Source organism: Atractosteus spatula, chromosome 9 (genome assembly GCF_055471065.1).
Source record: "Atractosteus spatula isolate fAtrSpa1 chromosome 9, fAtrSpa1.hap1, whole genome shotgun sequence".
Lineage (NCBI taxonomy): Eukaryota > Metazoa > Chordata > Actinopteri > Semionotiformes > Lepisosteidae > Atractosteus > Atractosteus spatula.
Genome location: NC_142714.1, coordinates 7,642,848 through 7,662,760, shown reverse-complemented (window position 1 = coordinate 7,662,760; position 19,913 = coordinate 7,642,848). Strand labels below are relative to the sequence as shown.

Below are 19,913 nucleotides of genomic sequence, written 5' to 3'. Positions count from 1 at the left end.
CTTCGAAGTGGACTGACAATGAAGTGGTTTCACTGAGAGCATACAACTGCAGAGCCAGCGTGTTTATTTTGCGACGCCTGTACTCTATTCTTCCAAGAGTTCCAACCCATCCCCCATCCAGAAGGCATTTAGAAACCGTTCTTTCCTCTTTATGAGCTTTCTCTGCCTGTTGCTGACACCTTTAAACCAGAGCCAGAAGCAGTTTCAAACTGGTTAAGAGTTTGTTGTGGGTTTATTCTGTTCACAAGAAACAGCAGCATTTAGTGCTTTAAATAAACCTCAAGTCTAGTCCCCATGTCTGTTTGCTGGTTTGTTTGAGCATGCAAAGTAGTTTCTCACTTCTATTGAGAGCTGTGGACTCCTGTATCAGGCCAGTTAGATATCCGCTGCAAGGCGAGGAGGATGAAGGTTACCTTCTGCAAATATACAGTGTATGAATACAGGAAATGCAGAACGGCAGAAAGTGGAACATACCTTGGCACTGGTAGCCCTGCTTCCCGAACACCCCCCTATAATCAGAAAGAAGAAAGTCAGAAGAGCCTCAGCACAGACAGCAGCTCCCCAGCCTCTCTGCTCTCCCTGCACCCCTGTGAGGTCCTTACACCAGGCAGCGTGCACGGTGCCGGAGGACTGTCCTCTCCAGCAAACTATACTTGTCCAGGAATGTCAGGTGGGATTTACTTGGAGAGGAAAAGAAGATGCATCTCCTGGAATATAGACCACCCACACATCAGCTGAAGGTCGCTTATTCTGTGTAAGGACTGTAGGAAGCTGGTACACACACACACAAATCCGAGCGTGTGGCAGTGAGACGGCGGGGTGTGGGCTGACTCACCAGATGAAGTCCCGGCAGTGGGAGCAGTAGGTAGGCTGCCGCAGGTACGTGGACATGAACTTGTGCCCGTTCACCTGGTGGATCCTGCGCCGAACAGCTCCCTGCCGCTTCCGCGTGAATTGCTTGTAGGTCCGGCCGTTGGCTGTGGCGTGTTCTGAAACCAGATTGCCACCGCAATGAGGCAGTGTCCGAAACTTGCCAGCAAGAAACAGAGAGGCACAGAGAGGCCGAGATCAGCTCGGCCAGAATAAGGGGACAATGAAAGGCCTAACTCGAGATTGCACAGGTACACGGACAGAAACAAATGAATCTTTCCATATCACAGCCCACTGAAGCTCAGCAGGTGTGAGCCTGGCCAGTACCTGGATGGGAGACCTCCTGGGAAAGCTAAGGGTGCTGCTGGAAGTGGTGTTAGTGGGGCCAGTAGGCGGCGCTCACCCTGCAGTCAGTGTGGGTCCTAATGCCCCAGTATAGTGACGGGGACACTATACTGTAAAAAGGCACTGTCCTTCGGATGAGACATAAAACCAAGGTCCTGACTCTCTGTGGTCATTAAAAATCTAATGGCGCCTCTCGAAAAGAGTAGGGGTGTCACCCCAGCGTCAATGGCCATTGGCCCTTACCAATCATGGCCTCCTAATAATCCCCATCTGTGAACTGGCTTCATTACTCTGCTCTCCTCCCCACTGAGAGCTGATGTGTGGGTAGCGTTCTGGTGCACTATGGCTACCATCGCCTGATCCAGGTGGGGCTGCACATTGATGGTGGTGGAGGGGAGTCCCCATTACCTGTAAAGTGCTTTGAGTGGAGTGTCCAGAAAAGCGCTATATAAGTGTAAGCAAAGCTGGCGCCTTGATTATATGAGCAGTTCATGAGCAGTCCTTACACCCAGGCCTTGACAGAACGCAAGCACACACGCACACAAAGAGAAAAAGACACACATTGGTACCAACAGTGACACTGCACTGTACTCCTAATCCCACGACACAAGCCGGAAAAAAGGCTGTATCAAAATCTTGCTTCTTTCAGTGTGCTGATGTGAAGACACAGTCGTGAGAACAGACTTGCTAAATGAACACCCTGTTAAGATCACTTTATTAGCCATATACAATTTCCTCCATTAAGAAACTGGAAATTTTCGCATACCCCAGCTTGCTCTCCATGAAATACACAGACGGGGAGAGAGAAGCTTGGGGTCAGAGCACAGGGTCAACCGTTTATACACTACAGCGCCCCTGGAGCAGTTGGGGTGAAGGGCCTTGCTCAGGGGCCTAACGGAGTAGGATTCCTCTGCAGGCCGCAGGATTTGAACCGGCAACCTTCCAGCCACAGGCCCAGATCCTTAGCCACAGAGCCACTGCTCCGCCCACCTTGTTGTCTGGTACCAACGGATCTGCTAGAACCAATGGTAAGACACAGATCTAGAGGAAGCAGAAGTATCTCCTGTGGCAACTGTACACCAACTCATTTACTGCTTTAAATAAGGGTCAAAGTCAGGAGTTCACAGCTCTAGATCTCACATACATCTCGACAAATGCAGGCACCCGGGGGTAAAAAAGCACAATCCTTTGTGTATACGGTCACCAAGGGCTGCAAGCTACAAACACACCGTAAGGATACCATATAACAGTCTGGCACTGTACACTGAGGGGGCGAATCTTTAATAGCACAATCAGGAGAGTGCTGACACACTCATCACCATGGAAATTATCATTGTGGCTGTTTAAAATAATAAGCACAGGGCAAAAAAAACATCAACAACAACAACAACCACCTTTCTTGGTTGTTTTCGTCCAAGATAATCTACTGGAATATTGCTTGTATTTATGTCGACCTTTCTAGGAATTAAAAGTAATTCTGTCCTGCGTTAAGCACACAAGCACATTGTGGGTGGTGAGGGCAGGAAATGGAGTCATCTCCTCAGATACCTACAGCTGCACATTCACGTATACTGAACCAGCTGGCACCTCAGTAAACCCTGGCACTCACACCGCTGACTGGACTGATGGTGGACGGGCGGCACTGATGCTGGTCACTCAGAGCTGCTGCTTTGCACGGGCAGCAGAGAATTCACAGTCCAAAGTGCTCTCTAATGACAGGTCATTAGCAGCACAAATGAAAACTGTAACCACAGTGTCTGCTTTCTGCCTGCCAGGCATTTCTGGATCCTACACAATGGAAACTCCAGACACTGGAGACTTTCTTCCCTTAACTTTTACTTCTATCATTTAAATTTTATTTTGCATTTCTGCTTTACAGCTTTTGGTCTCTATTTATCTCTTTTTATCTATTCAACCAAAAATCTCCTGTGAATGATCAGCTCATCTAATCTTGTCTGATTTCAATTCCTTATGCTCTGTCTGCGGTCCAACTTCAATGCAAGAACTCCCTGTCACTACAAACACAGCTCACAGAAAAGCACTGCTGTCATGACGCGTTGACTGGTTACTGACTAAATGCATCAGTTAATAACAGCTTTTTAACAAAAGGAAAAGGTTAAAGATGAAATCATGTCAAAAGCATGCAAGAAATGCAGTGTCAAAGAGTGGAACAGTATGGCAACAAACATCCCATTCATCGTCACAAAGTCTCTTCTTCCTGATAAAGTTACAGCAAACTAGCCTGTCCCAGACGTACAGGGTACAAGGTGGGATCATACCCTGGATAGGTCCCTGGACCATCTCAGGGCACGCAAGAACACAAGGACTATTCACAGACACCCATGAGCCTAGTCAGAGCCTAGTCACTCGGGCATGGGAAGAACTGGCAAACCCCACTCAGAACCAGTGTTCCCTCTAATTTCTAATGGCCTGTGTGCGCAAAAAATTCAAGTTGTGCAATTTTTTTTCCCAGTGACAAAAACGTGTGCGCACTAAACGGAGTGTATATAAAGTTGTAAACCTGAAATTGATTTTTGTTAATATTTCTCGCAAGGGAACAACGGAGTAGCGGTTTCTACCATTTCATCAAGCCGTTCCCCTTCAAACGATCTTGCAGTTCTTCACTGTTCTTCGGCATAGTGAATCAATGTCTTTATTTTTTAAAGTAAAATACACTTTTAATTGAGTCATTAATTAATCTCAAATTCCAAATTTGAAAACTATTAGTCTACGTTTCTACGATATCAACGTTCAACGATGCACACTGTGCAAACTGGAAAAGGAAAAGGCTGTTTATTGTGAAGCACAGAGATCCTAAAGACCGGGGCAGCGACACAGCGACTCCAGTCATGGAGACTGAGTGTCGAGTGAGGTACGAGACCACGAGAGCAGAGATATTGATGATCGAGTAGAAATAATAATCCACACAGTCAAGTCATGTGGTCAATTCCTCACTTTTCAGCTGACGACTGTGTTTGTTTTATTATCATATATTTTGGGGGAATTTAATTTTTTTGTGCGCAGTTCAATTTCCTATGTGTGCTGATTTCATAACCTGTGTGCACACAGCTTAGAGGGAACATTGCTCAGAATCCATCTGAGTCCAAAAGTAAACTCAGTGTCTAAGAGCCGCCAGGCAGTAAAGCTCATATCCACTCCTGCAGGCTATCCACAGCAAGACACGGCTGGCAGAGAAATTAGAACTTCATTAACTTAGTGTGAGCAGATGGAAAAGGTTTCATGCTCCTTAAAACAATTACTTAGCATTGAATTAAGCCATTGTGTTGGTATCTTTAAATACAAGCACATTGATATTGTACATGAGCCTGTGTTTCTTTTTCAGAACCACTTGACGATTCTGCCTTTTCTTTTTTCTAAAAAAGCCACTGCCTTGCAGAACATAGGGAACTTGAACAGAATTGAAACTTCTGAGGCCGACAGGCAAAACACACTGTCACCAAAGCTGGTCTTGCTGTTAGTCTCTGGATCTCCGATACCCAGACTTATGACACGGGCAGCTCAGGCAGTTTCTCCAAGATGAATACCAGCTGTCCATTTTATTGTTCTGAAGTTGTGTAGCACTCTGCTTGGCGCCACTGCAGAGGCATGTCCTGTACTGGACTTGGTTTGCATTTTTACAGGTCAGTTTGGACCCGATACCTGACGGCCAATTACATCATACAAATACATCAAATTGGGTTTCAGCACAGGAAGTACAGAGTGTGTCACTGTCTGCAGCAACACAGCCCAGACTCTCTGCGCGCTGTGCGCAGGCTACAACACCTGGCAGGCCGCAGGGCTTGAGTGGGGGCTGCTGGAAGTCAAGTGTGACCTGAGGAGGGGGGGACACGAGCACAGAGCCAGCAGAGCGAGGAGACCCGCAGCCAGCTCGACACGCCGCACTGCCCTGCCAGAGCACTGCAGGAAGTCAGATGAACTATTAGAACATGCACAGGCGTATCACAGAGGAAACGGGTGGCGAGCCCTGAAGAAGTCCACCGGGCGCGTTATTCATCAGCACAGCACCCCTTTAACTCCAGCACTTGAAATGCAGCCTCCTAAACCGCTCACAGACAAGAACGGTTCAAAGCCACTTCGCTGCAAACTGAACTTAAAGCAAAAAACTTAGAAATCTCAGAGGGCTGCAGCTTTCAATCATTAAGCCAAATGCTTTATATCCAAAAGATTTATTACACAGCCTTTGTGTACTTGAGATCTGAAACCACAGTGGTTTAGCATTAAGATAGCTTCAGTACGTTATCACAACTTAAAGGTATACCAAACCTCAGAGAAACCCTTTTGGAATAAGACTTAGTAAGACAACAAGGGGGGATGAAGATACTCCGGCGGGATGCCGAACAGCGCACAGCTGTCCGATTGTCAGCCCGAGCAGGAATCCTGCAGGCACACGGATCCGCGGAGGAGTCACACCCGGGCACACCGCAGGCTGCCGGCTCTTGGAGAGAAGGTAGACGACGACGGCGGCCGGCTTACCGTCTGTGAAGGAGCCGGTGAGAGAGATCACAATGTAGACCTTCCCCTCGGGCTCCAGGTCCACCTGTTTGAAGACAGACAGGACACAATCAGGCTCTGTCCCCACTGCCCCTTTCTAGCAACGCACAGCGCAGAGCGGCAGATGCGTAATTTACACTCACATCACATCTTCTCCGATCATGGAAAACCTTTCCATTATTATTATCATCATCAATATATAATATATCATTCATATTATAATTAACAACGAAACAACAACAACAATAATCATCATCATCATCATCATCATCATCATCATCAAGCAGTATATATGCCATTGTTCCCTCCCCACTCTTATACAACGCAGTATGTACTCCAGTATCCAGAATATTGGTCTTGGCTTCAAAAGAACCTACTGGAAATGTTCTTTCCATTGCCGCTGTGGTTGCTAAGAACGCGCTCACTCGTTTCGGACTGAAACGACTGGTGAACAGATAGGTGGGAACAGACGTACAAACAGTCCCGCCAGGAGTGCTATTCATCATTCTGATTCAACCGCCCGGGCTACACTTCAGCTGCTCAAACCCGGGAGTGAGCACAGGGCAGGGGCAAACCCCAGGTGACAAAGTGTAGGCCCTGAGCCCTAAAATGGAAAATTGCCTATGATGAAGACATTAGCTGGAGCAAAACCCAAAAGAGGTTTTAATGTATACAAACTAATACTGAGAAAAGCCTTGCGTCATTTATATCAGATTAAATTCGTGTTTAAATTATTTTTTAATCTTAGACTGCTTGAATATATATCCTAAGACCTATATTCGATGTTGCTGTCGTAATAAAAGAATGTACTAAAACACCTCTTATGTGCGGGTAGACTGTATGGCTGAGCCCCAGAACCTAACCCCCTGTTTAAATTTAATCCTAAAAGGGAAATTTGTTCAGCATTCATTGATTCTCTATAGGGCACTCTTTTCTAGAATGCATCCCCAACATATACCTGGGTATGACTGTTTTCTGAGATAGATTTGTTACCAGACTCAGTCTCTTTAATGGATTATGATTTGCAGGAGCTGCAGTGTACACACAGTGAATATTGAAATGGGAAGACAGGATCTCAGTGCTCTTTCATAGAGTGGATGCTTATGCTGGTGTCTGTGCGCATTCACAAGATTGTACCCCAGGTCCTGATCTCATATATCCATTTCAGCTGGAACTCCAGGGGTTTACCTTTTATTTCAGAAGCCTCGTTCTTCCGAAAAAGGCCCCGTATGGGAATCAGAAGCTCTATCTAGAGGTCCGAAAGGCCTTCTTCCACTTGGAATAGTGGAAGCACAGCGAAATGCCTAAGGTGGACAAGGACAGGACAGGAGAGGTCATATCTTATGACCAAACAAAAAAGATTGTAAACCAGAAAAGCTCATGAGCTCCAGCAGCAAAGGCTACGGTAGCAGCCGGTGAATTCCTGCTCCAACACCTCATACTAAAACTGAGCTGAGGGGGATCATTCATCCTGAGATGGCTTCCCGACACTGCGCTATGAGGGAGGGCTTCAACCTCTTTGCAGTTTCAAAGGGAAGAAGTGACAGCTGAGCACTGCAGCTCCTTTTTCTAAATGAACACATAGGTGCAGTAAGAACGCAAGAAAGCTCACAAAAGAGAGAAGGACATGACGCCTATCTAGCCCATTTGGTAGTTTAGTAGGGAATTGATCCCTGCCGATTCTTGAAAGAAACCAGGGTATCGGCTTCATCAACATGGCTGGGCAGCTTGTTCCCGACCGGTAAACAACTGTTTCCTGTTTTAAATGCACTTCCCTGTGTTTTAAGGCCATTAACTCAACCAAGTGTAAAATACTTATAACACCCTGTCTGCATGCGTTTCGAAATTTTCCTATTATGGAAAAATAAACCAAAAAATCAAATAGCATTGCCAAGAGTTTTGTAAACAACTTTAAGGAATTCCCAGGTTGTGTCTCCTCATGTCAGGATCCTGACCTTCTCACCTGACCTGCTCTGCTTACACAGACAAAACCTGATTGGTGGGAAACAAATCTAACACCTGCGTGTGTTGTGTGTGAGGACGCATGGATGTGTACTTCCACAAACCCGGCCTGAGAAAGCAATCAAAACACAGATTAGCATTATGTGCCCTAAGGGAACGAAAGGGACAGACCAAAATGGCACCCATTGTTAATGGGGTTAATTTACCAAGCCCCACCTGCAAGCAAGCACACCACCCACATAGGGGATTCATCTATAAAACCCAGGAGAATCGGACAGTGGGCAATGGGACCAATGTGCACTACACAAGGGGTCCTGTTCCTCACGAAGATCAATAGGAAAAGTGGGCTGCCCACACAAAGCGGGTGATCTTGGTGCAGAGACAGTGTCAGTGTGAGGGAGCTGTCTCTGCTGTGGTGTCGCACGTGGCATTAGAACAGTTTCACACAATCACACCCCAACAACCAGGCCCTACCCTGGCATTCAATTAAGAACATTAAGTAGTAATCATGGGGTGGCACTACAAATATGAGCTCTGTGGTCAGGCTTTCAAAGAGAAAAGGTGGTAACACTCAATACAGGCACTGGAAGATTTTGGCATTCCCCTAAACTAGCTCTGGTTTTCCCCAAATATTCCCCATTTATCTCTCAAGACAACCAGTAGGAAACGGCCTTTGGGCCTGGCCCAGCCCAGAGGAAATGGGATCAGTGTGCTGGATAATGTAGTTCTGCAGGCATGCATGGTGACACAGTACAAGAATGACAGGAATGAGGCACACAGAGGCTGGGCAGGTTGGGCTGGTTTCCCAGGAGTGCCAGGGGCATACCTCTCCAACTCAGGGTTTGCTGTCTTCATGGAAGGACAGGTATATCACTCTCACTCCTCCCAGACTCTGAAGAAAGGTTAAAAATGCAGAAGAAATCTTCGGATAGCTCATTACCCATGACCTGCTATGTGTTTGTCTAATATCAGATTAAGCATATAACATACCATACTGTGGCCTGGAACGCCATGATTCTCCAAAGAGCAGCTACCTCAATTAGTCATTTATAACTGATACGCTGTGTTACAGGAAAATAGCTGACAATGGCTGGAGACAGATTGATTCATAATGATCTGCTTTCTATGTCCCATTGTGAGACAAGGATAGTAAAGCTGTGTGACAATGACTTTTCAATTACCCAGCTGTCAAGAGGAAACATCTGTGGTTTCATCTGTGACTCTTACGCTGGTGTAGAGAACTGTAAGTCAGAAGACAGAACAAAGGAATTGCTACAGTTTGTCATGTCAGGTAAGAGAACGACGAGGTTAAAATAAATGGAAGAGTTATGAAAAGAACCTCTTCTTGAAATTCCCTCCGGAAGAGCCAGAGCTGGGACAGGACAGCTCCCGGAGCTCACGAGCAGAGCAGTGACCCTCTCTCAGAGGGAAGCAGCTCTGCTGTGAGCCGGAAAGTGCCATGACACTACGGAATCCAGACAGTGATGTCATGAACACAAGTGTCTCTCTCACACACGGCATTTTATACCATCGTTTGCGGTCGACACTGAGTGGAAAGCTGTGGGCAGGTTTGAAATTCATCAAAAATGGGAACAATGCCACATAATGAGCTTTCTCTTTTCCTCTTCACAGCCCACATCTACAGACTCAATAGGAAAGAGACAAAAATCTATTTCAAGGCGTCTTCATTCTCATCTGCTGTGCACAGTTGTGGAGTGGTGTTGCTGCACAATGACAGAAATAACCAGAAACAGAGCTTGACAGATTGCTGAACTGTGGAAAAATAAAAAAAGTGCTTAGGCTACACACTGTTTAGACACGTATCTTGTGTCTAAATATAAAAGAAGGAACTCTGCAAGCTGTGAAACAGAAGTAGAAGATCTGCTTGCTTTTGTGAAAATTCAAGAGCCACAGGGTTACTTAAAAGCTTCCAAGGCAAAAAGAGACAGAGTCATATCTGTCCCCCTGAACTGCACTTTGTAACTGACTTGCTTTTCTTAAAAGACAGTCTACTAAACTAGTCAACCAATAAGAAATCACCTGGAATAGAACACGCATTAAGGTACGATACACCATTGACATCAGCACTGCATTCTGATTATCTTCACAATTATAAAGCTGTGGCGCTCTTTTCATCATAAAAGTGGCTGGTTACAAGAACGAGGATTTGGTTAGTGTGGCAGGCAAGGCAGAGCGTCTTAAGACCATGGTCAGTGTGCACTCTATGATGACATCACCGAGAAGCACTCTCTCACGTAAAAAAAAACATTGAGATGGTCTTTGCAAGGCTGGTGGAAAAAGCCACATAGCAGCGATTTATAAATATCTACCACCATTTATTTGAACACATGTGGGAGGAGAGTGTTGAGTGTGTACGCCTGTGGTTGGCACAGCAAGCACATTATGAGCGAAAAGGGGAATTGACACTTCACAGCCCAGTATGACTCAGTGACTCGGAGTCCTACTGCCCTTTGCTGTGTTGGCCCCTCAGCCTGCCGGACAGAGACAGCTGTAAGGACTACTTGCAGTGCAGTGCACTTTAACACAGGTGCTCTGTTCACCTCAGGGAAGACTGAAGAACAACCAAACCCAACCTACTGATCAATTTCAGAGCAGTCAAAGCCTAGACCTCAGTGGTGGGGAATGGTTTTCATGTAAAAACATGATTTCAAAATTATATATAGTAGCAAGTGATTCTCTCATCACTAAAAGCATCAGGTGGCTCTCCAGATTTTGCCAGCTCTGAGTTAAAGAGTCTCAAAAGCACAACTTCTTGGATAACATACTCCATTTGACAGACCAGCAGCAACAACAAAGTGCCTAAACTCCTACTCCTTCCACCATCAATGACAGGGCTACAGGCTGGATTAGATATCTCTGCCTTAGCTGCAGTTCAATCTCCATGGAACAGCATGTTAGTTAGTCCTTGCTGACACACGTTTGCACTTACAAGAAACTGTATAACGAAGCACTTTTCTGGTGAAGTCACCACCGCCTCATTCAGACCACAAACACCGTTTCTCTGCAAGCAGCTAAAAGTGGAGCTGAAGGTCAAGTGATGGCCGTGGCCCAAATGTACGGCGTACCAAACAGGTCTATGCAGTAACAGTTTGAAATAGATGGCGTTTTAAACAGAAGTGTGACTCGCGCAGAGTCTCCGGACTGTGATGGCCACCCTAGTGGCAGTGGGGGGGGTGAAAGTCAACACAGAGCCCCCTACTGGGAAACACGCTGTGGAGAGCTTCTGACTGGCTCAATCGCTGAAGGCACTACTCCAGAGAGCAGGCCTAGCCTTCAGTCCAGATGCCAACACTTTAACTGTGTCATGCTGTTCGTCTGTTATAAACAGTGAAGTGCTCTAGTGACACCAGGGTACAGTGGGCTTGAGTTGGGGAGAGGTATCTGTGTAACACCATGTGCCCTGGGGTACTTTCAGATTGTTGTGTTATTCAGTAATACTGTGGAGCAAGGCCTAATTATTGTCTTCCTTCCATAATAGGGTCTTGGCAGTAAGACGAATTGATCTGATGATTTCAGAATGGATGGAGGCAGTGAGGGTAAAACAGAGACATGCACTGCTTCACAGCACAACAAAACCAGCCAACTGACCTTCCACACACCAGCGTACTCACACAGCCACCATGCCCTCGTATTCCACTGCCCTGCCTCCCAGTGTCCACTGGGAGATACCGATCTAACTTGTTCAGCTGAACTCACTCTGGGTCTCTTTACCTCCGATTCCAAAGCAGCTCACTGCCAGCTATTTCCACAGCTCCACTGAAGAGATGTGCCTGCTGGTAGGTTTTCAACTGCACACCAATTAATCATCATCAATCTAATATTTATCAAGGACAGGGGCTAAACTCTTCTGCAAAGACCGGCTTCTCAAAAAGCAGTGTGTTCCCATATAGTAGACTTAAGACTGACTGCAAGATGTTTTTCCCACATTCCTGACTAATAATTTCTACAAAGAACAAGGTAACAATCTGATGACAGCGCCCACTCCTAGAACTAATCCGATAATAAACAGAAGACGAAACACACCTAGAGCAGGGAGCTCTTCCAGGGGATAAGGGGGAGAAGCCTGGGAAAGAGACTGCCGTGAATCACCCCCAGGCCAGCTGGAGAGGAAAGGATTTGGAAAAGAGGAGAAGAAAGTGAGTGAGAAAGTGAAAACAAGCCCGTGCTTGTGCGCACAGTACAAAAATAAAGCAGAGCAATTCTTTTCACGGGCCTTAGAGAAGTCAAATCCTTCTCGTTATACAGGTTTTCTGACTGAGAGTGATACTGACAAACCTGCAGAACAGTGACATACAAGCGTTGCCTTCTATGCATGTGTATATAAGTGTGTATGTATGTGCAAATGCTGTACGCGTGTACTGAAAAGAGGCCACACAGGCTGGACTAACAGACTAACGCACATTTTTCATACGAAATTCCCCACATCAAGGCTGCCAACTACTATACCTACAGCAACAGTAAGCACTAAATGTCTCTGGAAAGTTTTGCTTGAGCTTTTTCATACAAAAAGGCTCAAGTTCATATATCACGCTGTGATAAATTGTTAGAAACTAAAAAAATAATTTGCTATCTGTTTTGGTGTTTTGACACCAGCATGCTGAGCCCTGATTGTCTGCATTGATAAATGAGACAAAGGAGAACAAGATTACATTTAAAGGTGTTGTAAGACACTGAAGAAGAAGAGGAGACTGTGCACTGGAAACAAGATATCTCCTTTGACTCAGGAAGCTGTCTGAACACCCACACACAGCAGTTACACGGCTCAGGTTGAAGAATGGAAATGCCGCATTAACCACAGGTTAGAGTGGTCTTGAGCACACTGCTGCAGCTCTCACCCCCCACCGCCTGTGGGGAAGAGTCTTTTCACACAGCTTGGAATTATTCATTAGTTTTTCTTCACTTTTTATCCTCCACGTTTGGAACATAAAGGACTCTGTTAATGTTTGGGAATCAAAAGAACCGGAGATTGGCCTCGGCCACGCTAGAGCCAAGTTATACAGTACTCCACAAGCTGGAAGCTCCTGGTTTCTGCCAATTAGTGCAATATCCTGGATTCAAACCAGTAACCCCGGGCTGTAAGACTCATCCTTCACCTCAGCTTTACTGGGTCAGTCTTTTGTTTCAATGATTCAGTCAGAGGTTTTGGAAAATTTCCCCATAGATGAGACCCATGATAGCATATCAAAATTCAGCTACTCTACAAAAGGGCACAAGAATAACTGTAGTGAGTGGCTTGCCAAGCCCGTTTTCATTACCGATGAACGAAAAATGCTAAAAAGCTATCTGCACCCCGAAGAGTTGAATTCACACGTATTGCAAAAGCCAAGTGTGGCACGAGCCAGTTGCAAAGAAGTGTAGAAAATGGCACTGTACATCTTTAATAACGTTCAGAGGTCCCCGCGGGTCTTTTGTGACAGCTTTGTCAAGATCAAACACCAGCGGCTTCATGCATCACAGTGGGCGATACCCAACAGCAAGTGGGCCGTGGTAGAGGAGGAGCACAGCGGGTGAGACGAAAACTCACTGCTGGAGATGCCTCGTGCTGGAGATACCATGCATTCTTCTAGGTGGTACCTCACTGTGCATGTACCTGCCTACGCTACTCCCAGAGAAACTCCCAGGCTGATCTCTCAGTCCTTCCAAGATAAGTGTATTGTGCAAGGACATGTAAAGAGCATCTACATAACAGACACCAACTTATATTCACAGTTAGTATCTGAGATATAAGCAAAGCCTTCACTGCATTGCGGCATTTGATCCCCTGCATGAGCTCCAGGTACGTAGTAAGAATTTTAATTCATTTACATTCTGCGTATTGGTGCTCACAACATGGTGACAACCATGTGATTTCAGCTTCACCCGCTGGGTTACGTAAGTATTTGGAAAATTGGTAAATCTACAAAATAACTGGTCAAGGTGTAAATAAACTGACGTTATTCTATAAATTTACCAGTCAGACCCCACAAGAAGAAATTCACTGTTCTAGAGCCGGGGGTGCCCAGACCTGCCCGAATGACAGACATGTTAAACACTTCAACGCATAACTGAAATCCCCCATTGTGGTTTCTGAAAAACACCATGATGGTATGGTTAGAAATCAAATTGTAAAATAGAAATGTTTAGGAAACGTAATAGAATTACGGCAGGATTCACTGTTCTATTTAAAAAACTGAATTCGTGATTAAATTCGAAAAACACCTGCATGTGACGAGCTGCTCCTGCAAGCCAGGTAATGAATACCAATTGACAGCACTGTCAGAAAAGAGAAAGAAAACCCGGTACATTATCATTTTAGTGACATGACCGTTTTCCAGACTGCTCATCTCCTACTTTACCTCCCCCAGCTCTGATGACACAGACCTCTCTCTGTCTGCATCACTTCACAGGGACTCAAGGGCTGCTATACCAGAAAGACATTAGAAGCCAGAATCGTCCTTCGTGGCTCGGACAGGTCTCCAGCAAGAAGTGATCAACGAATCTCTTTCAGATTTCTCCTTTCCATTTATATAGACACTCCTGCACTCCACACCTCTCCTGGGATCCGTCACCTCTTGTCATCCCTGGAGCTCCAGTTCCACACCCCTCTATCCATTCTCCCATTCTCCTCCTCCCTCTCCTGCTCTCCCACATACCCGAAGAGGGGCCACAGCTAAAATGTGGTGTTTTTTCCCTTTAGTTTTCGGAGGCAAAATTGACCTTTGCTGGTTCCTCTGCATTACAGTACCTTTCTGTGAGTGCGGTCCCCTCCTATACATCAGCCCTGCAGCGGATTAAACGTGCAGCTCAGACGAGTGCTTTTCACCCTTACCACGTCAGACGTGCAGAGATTCTGGGTAGTGTCTACTTGTTATACCCTTGTAAAAACAGAGAAAGGGAGGCTTCTTGGCTCATCTAACTTGTTAAGGTTTTTTTTTTTTTGCTGTAGCTAATTGATCCAAGGCTCTCATCCAGCTGTTTCTTGAAGGAGGCCAGCGGGACATCGGCATCAACAATGTGACTGGGTAGCAACCCTGCAGAATGCAGTAAAACCCACCAACAGAATCACTGTCAACAGGAGAAAGGGATAGGAAAGGACAGCCCCAATAGTGGGCTAACTATGGCAATAAATATACACGCATGAAGAAGTGAAAACATACACTGCAAATTTCACCAGCGCTAATTTTCATTTGGTGGGGAAGTAAGGAGGGGGGATGCACATTTCTGAAACTACACAGGAGCAGATAAAGCTGACACTTCCGGAAGAGTCCTTTGGCCCCAGTGTATTTACAAAGCCCTTCGTGCCTTGTGGACTGCAGCACGTATGCGGCCTGTGAGGAAGCTCTGGCCCAGTTACTGAACACACAGAAGAGGAGAGGCAGCTCCTGGGCCAGCCGTGACCAGGTGTGTGCTGAACACTGGAGCTCAGTAAATAGGCTAATGGTATAAGTGCAACATGATCCACACAGGTACAGAGAACGTGCATGGTTCTGCTATTTATTGTTCTGTAGTACCCATTGTATGCTGTTGTGCTATGTTGTGCATGATGATGGGCTAGTTATTATTTACTCTTTGGTGATGTACTGTTCACATTGTGTGGCGTCATCTATTGTACTGTGCACAACAAGAGAGAACAGCCTGAATAAGAATCTGAATATACATGGACACATGACAAATAAACTCCTCTCTCTAAATACCGTATATCCACGGTATTGCACAGGTGATTCTGAGTGGTAGGAAACTACACACGTAGGCGAAGAGGATGGTCAATGTAGATCTTTCTGTCTCCTTTTATTTCCTCTTCAAGACAATGTGGGGAAGCAATAGAAAATGCAAACAGGGCACTTGGGTACAAAAGTATAAATTGTGGAATTTGAATCCAGGGAAGTTAAGCTTGAACTTTTGCATTGCACTAACTACACAACAGATTTGGTCTCCAAAACCACAAAATTGATATGATAGCCTTGGAAAGAGTCCAGAGAACAAAACCGATTCCTGAAGTGTCATATACAGAAAGGATAAGGGAGCTAAATCTCTTCAGTCTTAAAGAAAGGCAAGATCCTGTCTTCTAAGGTAAGGTAAGGAAAAAGGCAATCCAGCAGACATTTTCACTCTCAATGGTGTGAATTATGGAGGTCATAAGTGGAAACACAAGGGGAAATAGTTTAGGACACACAACGGGAAACACTTCTTCACACAAAGAGTTGTAGGATGTGCAACAGTCTTCCCAGCCACTCTGTGCTCCTCTAAGACACAGCTGAACAACGTTTTAGATTCCCTCAGCTTCTGCAATACCAAACATGCAATATGGGCCGGATGACTTTCCCTCCATTGCAACCTCAAATACTCTTTTGTACCCTCATCATTGTCACGTTTGGAGCTCTGAACTATTCAATGTACAGTATCCCCTCTTTATAAAACCTTTTTCTGGGGCCTGCGAACCACATTCTTGTTGCTTTAGAACCCACTTCCATAAAACATACTTGGTGTTTAATAGAGCTCATCAAGCGCATGAGACTGCGGTCGTCAGAAAATGGGCAGTTTTCTTTTCTCTTATCTGGTACTTAGAATTTAACACAGCACACCACAGCCGCAGAACTGAACAACCCCAGAGGAGTGCAGAGAAATTAAATGCCAAAGAAATTATTTTTCTGAAGAAAAGCTCTGCTCCCTACCCCTGGCAAGGGCTGAAAACTGCCCCCATCTGATTTTTAAACTTATCACTTTTGTTTAACAAAAATACAAAACAAAAGAAGAGAGGGCAAATGCCTTCCAAGCTGTTTACAGCTCCTCTTCTCGATATTGTTTTTTTTTAAAATGTCCTGTACAAAGCCCTTAGGGTTGCTTGAACGTGAAGACTCGACGAAACGATTGTTTTCTAGTCACGGAGATGAGTGTAAGCCTTTTGTGAATAAAACAGATACGCCATAGGCCCGCTTGCTCTTGCAAAGAAGCTGTGACAGCCCTTAATTAGTGCTGTACTTACTGGCGTGCTATATTTCATGCCCAAGATGACCCATAGTTACAAGAACAGGAGGGAAAGTCCTGGAAGATATCCACCCAAATGCACCAGTCTGCAAGTGAGCGCTTAAGTCTTCATTTGAAACGACTCGTTTTCACCAGTGTAGAAGAAGCGACAGCAGTCTTTTCCCCTGGTGCAACCTCCGAACTGAAAAGCCAATGCACACTGTGACAGAATAGATTAACTGGAGTAGAGGGGACACGCTCTGTCCAGGACAGACAAAGCAAATGGTGAAGAGAGTCGGGGGGGGGGGAGTCTGTATTTTGCGACTGTAAAGGTTTCGCGAGCAACCCAGGTAGACCTTTAAAGGTGAGGTATCTCATCCCAGATGCAAAGTACAGACGAATTTGAGAGTTAATATACCCTCTGTATCTCCGGGTTTCAGGATTATAGAATTTAAATTTACAAGTCCCATACTAAAGGGCGCTAATGTGCGCACTCATTTAAACTGCACAATTTACCAAAACCTTTGAAAAACTTGCGTATTAAAACCAGGGGGGGTGACACAGTTCTCCGCCCATCAACAGAGCGTTTGTAATCGAAAGGTTACAAGGATATTGCATCTTGCTTTTTAAAAGCAGGAATTTAGAAGATCTCGCACTTAAGTGAGCTGTTGTGGATTGATGTACTAATAAAACAAAAACACGTCAAATTGTTAGGATGGCGATGGACAAGGCGCTATTTTATTAGGTCGTATGACTCACCCATCCCTCGAACGTCTCTTCTGTGTTGGAAGTTTTAATCAAGTCTTCGAACTGGATGGTACAATTGGCTACAAAGTCGTCGTATCCAATTGGAGCGTCGTGAAAGACCGCCAACTCAATCTTCTTGCCGTCGTTGATATTGAGACAGAACTCCTCGTTGTAGGTTGGCTTGTTAGTTTTCTGCTTGGTGTGCGTCTGTCCAATCTTACATTCGTCCACCCGGACCACAATGTAAGGGTCTAGCAGGAAACCGGACTTATTAAAAATTACGGAATGCCTGAGTGAGAATGTCGTAGGCTTGAGGTCCACAGCCTCGCCGATTCGCAGCTTCATGTATCCGTTGAATTTCATTCTGAAAACCGGATTAAATGCCTTCCTATCTGCTCTGATCAGAACGTAAACAGAAGACGGCACGAAAACAAAACGTCACCCAATTATGTCCGACAGCGTTACTTTTTTAAAAAGTTGCCTTTTAAAGAAAAAAATCAACGGTTTAAAATAAAAAAAGCTCAAGGGAGCAGTTAAAAGCGTAAAAAACACAAACGGGGGAAAATATCATCAATCAGCTTCAGGTTTTCTTCTTCTTCGAGTGGTCGGTCTTTTATTCTTGTCACGTACCGTAGCCCGATTAAAACGATTTGCCTTATGAGGATGAGAAAACCCCAGCAGGTGTGAGGACCGCGCTGAGGTGCTCACCCACACCGCACTGAGCTCCACATCCTCCGCCGCTGCAGCGCCCAGCGTCCCGGTGAGGCGCGGACTGTCCAGCCGGTCCAGAGAGCCCTTGTGATTTCGGCTGTCAGTGCACAATCATACCGCTCTAGTCAAGTGCGGTCGCGCTTCTGACAGAGACTCATAATAAGGAAGAGCCCCACTGAGGTTTAGGTTTCGTAAAGGGAAGTAAAAGAGATTCGTGAAAGTTGACAAGCAAATCAGATAGAGGAGAGGACAAAACGGTCGCTTTAGTTCTGGTCAAATCCAGGCTGCCCAACTCTTAACATGCGCTTAGGTCCTGTGCAGTACAACTACTTTCTGGCGTTTTTCTTTTTTTTTTAAAGCCTTAAGAAGGTATGCGTATGCAAATAAAGTGTAAGTAACGCGGATCGGAAAATGTAGTTTTACCCGATCCTCTTGCCATTTGAGGCGCTGACTTGCAGCTCGCTTGAGACTACAATAACCACAGCGCACCGCGGTGCTCCGCTTTGACAGATGATACAGGTAGAGGTGGGGTGGATTATCTAAGGAAGGGGGGAAAAAATGATTGCCCAGAAACACGGTTTTTCTAAACCTGTTAGTGCATTTTGTAACTCTGCGCATGTTCCTGGAGGAACGAATTCGCTCGACACGAATAAACTTCCGAAATCCCGACCTCCCGTGCCGTCCCTTCTCGAGAGCGCGGCGTGTTGAGCAAGGTCTATCAAGGACCATAGGAAAGTGCGAGCAAATAACTAGTTTATACATCGGCTGTGCGATGGTAGCAAATGAGACATATCTGGTCTAAAAAAATCCCCTACTCTCGCACACCGTGAGTATGAGAAATCACATCTCGAAATGACACGTCGTTTTCAGCTGGGGGAACACGAGCCAGTGGAAACGAGGTGGAAGAGGAGACACTTTTCTACTCAAAGGGCTCTGGGGCTGTAGGACAAACTACCCGGCCATATTGTTGAAGCCGATACCTTGACTTCTTTCAAAACCGCCTGAACGAGCTCTTCTGCCAAACGAGAGGCGAATGGCTTCTTCTCGCATGCAAGCTTCATTTTGCTCTTACCATTGTACAGCAACACCTCAGTATTATGAATAACTCAGAATATGTGCAGGTGCATTAACCGAGCGCAAACACGTTATATGAATTGTGTTGTAACAACCAACTCCACGGCGTGCCTTTTAGGTCGTTAAAACGCTCGATCATAAAAGTGGCAGAACAGCGCCACCTTCTGGCATTAACTCTCACTTGGGGCCTTGTAATAATAATAATTGCTTACACTTCTATAGCGCTTTTCTGGACACTCCACTCAAAGCGCTTTACAGGTAATAGATAGATAATAGATAATACTTTATTAATCCCGTAGGGAAATTGATGATGGTGATCATCATGATGGTGATCAATTGATGATAATGGGGACTCCCCTCCACCACCACCAATGTGCAGCATCCACCTGGATGATGCGACGGCAGCCATAGTGCGCCAGAACGCTCCCCACACATCAGCTATCAGTGGGGAGGAGAGCAGAGTAATGTAGCCAATTCATAGAGGGGATTATTAGGAGTCCATGATTGGTAAGGGCCAATACAGAAATTTGGCCAGGATGCCAGGGTTACACCCCTACTCTTTTCAAGAAACGCCCTGGGATTTTTAATGACCACAGAGAGTCAGGACCTCGGTTTTACATCTCATCCGAAGGACAGTGCCTGTTTTACAGTATAGTGTCCCCATCACTATACTGGGGCATTAGGACCCACATGGACCGCAGGGTGAGCACCCCCTGCTGGCCCCACTA

At 45.6% G+C, this 19,913-nt stretch overlaps 1 protein-coding gene across 1 annotated transcript in view; it reads right to left on the bottom strand.

The window, feature by feature from the left end:
• The window catches only part of prkcha (protein kinase C, eta, a), a 45,256-nt gene extending 26,810 nt beyond the window's left edge, over positions 1-18,446 (bottom strand). Inside the window, exons 1-4 of the mRNA XM_088925534.1 lie at positions 17,413-18,446; positions 5,710-5,773; positions 836-989; positions 475-509 (exon numbers count right to left, since the gene is read on the bottom strand). Coding sequence (XP_088781660.1) covers positions 475-509; positions 836-989; positions 5,710-5,773; positions 17,413-17,763 — 604 coding nt within the window. The 5' untranslated portion in view covers positions 17,764-18,446. The remainder of the gene's footprint in view (positions 1-474; positions 510-835; positions 990-5,709; positions 5,774-17,412) is intronic.
• Positions 18,447-19,913: the final 1,467 nt, after the last annotated feature.